This window comes from Zeus faber (assembly GCF_960531495.2).
Source record: "Zeus faber genome assembly, chromosome: 20".
Classification (NCBI taxonomy): domain Eukaryota; kingdom Metazoa; phylum Chordata; class Actinopteri; order Zeiformes; family Zeidae; genus Zeus; species Zeus faber.
In genome coordinates this window covers 28,256,633-28,260,722 of record NC_137207.1, presented here as the reverse complement: position 1 = coordinate 28,260,722, position 4,090 = coordinate 28,256,633, and the positions used below count along the sequence as shown (strand labels likewise).

General features: G+C 47.8%; 1 protein-coding gene across 1 annotated transcript in view; it reads right to left on the bottom strand.

Annotated features, from left to right (window-relative positions):
• Positions 1-3,070: 3,070 nt before the first annotated feature.
• The window catches only part of capn15 (calpain 15), a gene marked incomplete at its 5' end in the record, with an annotated part of 45,473 nt that continues 44,453 nt past the window's right edge, over positions 3,071-4,090 (bottom strand). The window contains 2 exons of the mRNA XM_080021118.1: positions 3,071-3,318; positions 3,544-3,722. Of these exons, the coding sequence (XP_079877244.1) occupies positions 3,141-3,318; positions 3,544-3,722 (357 nt within the window). The 3' untranslated portion in view covers positions 3,071-3,140. The remainder of the gene's footprint in view (positions 3,319-3,543; positions 3,723-4,090) is intronic.

Sequence of the window (4,090 nt, the reverse complement as noted above, 5' to 3'; positions counted from 1 at the left end):
CATGAGCTCTGCCAGAAGCTTCTGGTGACTTGGTCTCAAGCAGCCCCCTCCCCTCCCTCCTTCCAGCTTATTGGCTGCACCATCATCGGGTGGAGGTTGGAACGAGGGTGAAACCAAAACCGTTGCCCTACAAAGCCAGCAAGTAACTCCGTGCTGTGGGGGTGAGTGGGGATTAGAGGTGGAGAGGGTGGAGGCGTCACCGCTGAACCGTGGGAGCACACTGCCGTCCAGCAGTTGGCAGAGGCGGCCATGTTGCACCGATGCCGTCGAAAATCTGGAATCAATAATCAATGATCAATAATCAATGATCAAGAGATATGAAATGGAACAGGCTGGATAATGTACTGGTCCTGTTTGAGAAGTCAAAGACTTCTACAGACAGATTTCCAAAGACTTTAAATACTTTTAAACACTTTAAATACTTTTAAAGATTTCTACAGACGGCGTCCCACATTTAAAAACGGTTTCCATCCCATCTGGTTAGAACATGCCGTCAGTTCTGCAGCCATCCAGCAGGGGGCCGCAGTGAGTTAAATGAAGAGAAGAGCTATTCACACATTTCTATTTTAAGCATTTGGTTCTACTACAAAACAGAATCTAAAAATTCCCTTTATTTCTACGTTTCATTTCTTGAGTTTTATTTGATAGAAACGCAAAAAACTATGTTGATATGAAATTTCACTCACCGCAATGAAAATGCACTATGAGTGTACAAAGAAAATAAATCGAAATCTGATTTAATAAAAATACCATAAACGTTGTTATTCTTATTTTTTTTACTTAATCTTCTCAAATGATGGAATTAAAGACTAAAATAAAATAAATCATTCAGTAGAAAAATATGAATAATGTACATCTTTACTATTTTTATCTCATAAATATTTATCTGAAGGATTTCTGCTTATTGTAATATTACATCTTCATCGATTTCTCAAATATTTAGTATTATATATATATATGTATATATTTACTGCGGCCAAAAAAGGAAAGAATAATAAATCATAAAAACATAAACAATTATTCGGTCTCGGTTCCACTTCCACTGCTTCTGAAACCAAAAACCTCCAGAAAAACAACCACAACATGTTTTAGTTTTAATTTAAAAAAAACAACTTTATTTGGTCCAATGGAACCTGAGATTGAAAATTAAACAATTAAACATAATTTTTTACACATAATTATTTATATGTCGTCCCCCCACCATGCCCTGAAGAAAATAAACCAATAAATCAATAAAATATTCTTTATGTCACATTCTAATCTGAGTTCCTTTAGTATTCCAGCCTTTTAATCTGAATTATTTCCCACATGATTTTTTCTTGTTTTTATTCCCAGCAGAAGTGGGTGTGGTTCACCGTGGATTTGGGTTTAGTGGCTTTAGCTTTTAAAATCTGTACAATTTACAAGGAGGATCCAGAGAAGAGGAGGCTGCCGTGGCCTCCGTTCACCAGCAGGGGGAGCACCAGCAAACACAACAACAACAAGATCCACAAAATACAACAAATCAAGGACAGAAGTGATTTCAAAAACAAAATAGAAAGTAGTAATTATGAGCACATCCATGTGTGAACAGCAGTGGAGATGGATTTCGGGTTTTTCAGTGCAACTTCACGTCTCTCTGGGCCAAAGAAAAACATTAAATAAATCTTGACGTTCCTTTTATTTCCGTCTCCTCCTCTGACACGGGCACCACGTGAAGACGTGTCCGTGTCAGACACCGCACTGCTGCACAAAAGCCGCAAAAAAATGGTAAAACGGTAAATTTGGCTTTCTAACGTTGCGAGACGTTTCCAAAGCGACGTGGAGAAAAAGGAGGGTTTGAGGATGGAGGCCGTCTCCGCCCTCCCAGTGCATGCTGGGTAAGAACCGCCGCCAAAGCAGTCGGTCAGAAGGTGACGGGCAACCGCCTGCTCCGGTCCGCAAAAAAAACACTTGAACCCCGACGGGTGATGTCATCGTGCTTCTTCCGAGGTACGATGACATCACGATCAGCGCCAGAGACGATGAGGCGCTGGGGGGCCGCGTTCCGCTCCGACCCACCACCCGTCTGTCTCCCTGAGGAGGAGGCAGACGGCGACGGCTGCAAAGACAACATTTGGGGCGAAACCTTCTCCCCGTCTGTCTGTCTGACCCTCCTTCGCTCGGCCGGAGCCTCCTGGGCCGCCCCCGTTTCCCAGCATCCTCAGCGCTCTGGGGCCCGACCGACGCCAAGCAGGAAGGAGGCTCCACGTCCTCCACCCAGAAGCTCCTCCACCTCCTCCTCCACCCACTGACATCAGTTGCTTCCGCTCGGCGCTAAATGCTAACCCACGGAGACGAGTTGTACTTTCTGGCTAATTTTTGGGTTTTCCAGCTTGACGTTGTCACTTGGGCGTCCCAAATACAATGACGCTCAATGACCAACCAGCCACGCCCCTTTTTCTTAGTTTGGGTGTAAAGCAGGAAGTGAAACTGGCTTGGAGGCGGAGCTTAAACAACAACAACAACAACAACAACCTGGAGGAAACGTCTGACGGAGCAGAAAGTTCCCGCAATTAAGATGAATTGCGACCGACAGACAGACAAACAGACAGACAGACAGACAGTTTAAGACAGACAGACAGTTTAAGACAACTGCCCCGTCACTCAGCAGATTAAAAAACTTGCAGATCACAGATCAGGTTGTGGCTGATATACAGGTGGACAGACAGACAGTACCGTACAGGTGATGGCTTGTGGTTTTATGACCTGAAGGGAACATCCAATGGCGGATGAGACACTAAACGATGATGCAGTAAAATATAAGTCAAACAAAATAAAAAACGTGCATGTGAGTGTGCGCGTGTCACTGGGTTTTGGCTCGTGGCACCGTGGGGTGGGGGTGGGTGGGTGCGGGAGAGAAGCGCTGACGGGGGCGGGTTCAAGTATCCGGTGGAGGCGGCGGATTGGTTGATGAGGCTCAGTAGTTTAAAACAGTCCACGCTGACCTCTGACCCCCTGACCCCCCGGGTTGGAGGGCACGGGGGAACCTGGACTCGAGCTCAGTTCCGCATTTTTCTCCCGACAAAAGGTCCAGAGCCGTGGTCCGGTGGAGACGCCTGAGAGGCTTTTGGTTATAAAACAGGAAGTCCCGGCAGGGCCGGGACCGCGGGGGTCGGGGGTCATAGGGGGCGGGGCCGGTGCAGGCCGTCGATGTCGGGGGTGAGCTGGGGGCTGTGCGTGGCCTTGGTGGGGGTCCAGTCCCCCAGCGAGGCCTGGGCAGCCTTGCGGTGGGCCAGCCGGTGGGTGATGGAGAAGCCGGCGTTGCCCTCCAGCTGGGACAGCACCACCAGCACCTGCCTGCAGGGGGCGACGGTCACAGAAGGAACATAAAACAGATAAAAAAGAAGTGAAAAGGCAACAACAACAACAACAACAACAAGTCATTTTGACTAATTTACAACAAAACAACGGTTTGTATCGAGCATGACATTATCAACAAGGTGTTGATGACACGTCTGTTTTGTGTTTTATGATGACAATGGGATGATTCCATGCACAGCGTGTGTGTGTGTGTGTGTGTACCTGTGCAGGGGGGGGACGCTGTCGATGGTCTTGAGGCTGCACCGCGTGGACACCACGTTGAAGCTGTCGGTGCAGTCACATGACACGTGCAGGAAGTACTTGGGGTGACGGTTCTCCACCACCACGATAAGCCCCGCCCACCCATGCGTCAGGTAGTAGCAGGTCATCCCCTCGCGGCCCTGAGCGCACGGAGGCAGGTGCAGGTGCGCACACAAGCAGACGTTAGCACCGGGGGCCCGCGGCTGGGCGTGGCCCCTGTTGGCCAGCAGGGGGAGCCCTCACACTTCAACGACAGAAGCTTTTATTGTGCTTCAGTGTTTGTTTTTGTTTGTTGAGCTCAGCTCTTACGTTACATGCGTCCTACGAGCACATCACTCCATCACAACACGGCAAATAACAACAACACATCAATGTGTGTGTGTGTACGTGCGTGTGTATGTGCTTGTGTGTGTGTGTGTATGTGCGTTTGGGTATTTGTGTGTGTATTTTTGTGTGTATGTGCGTGTATTTATGTGTGTGTGTGTATTTGTGTGTGTGTGCCTGTGTA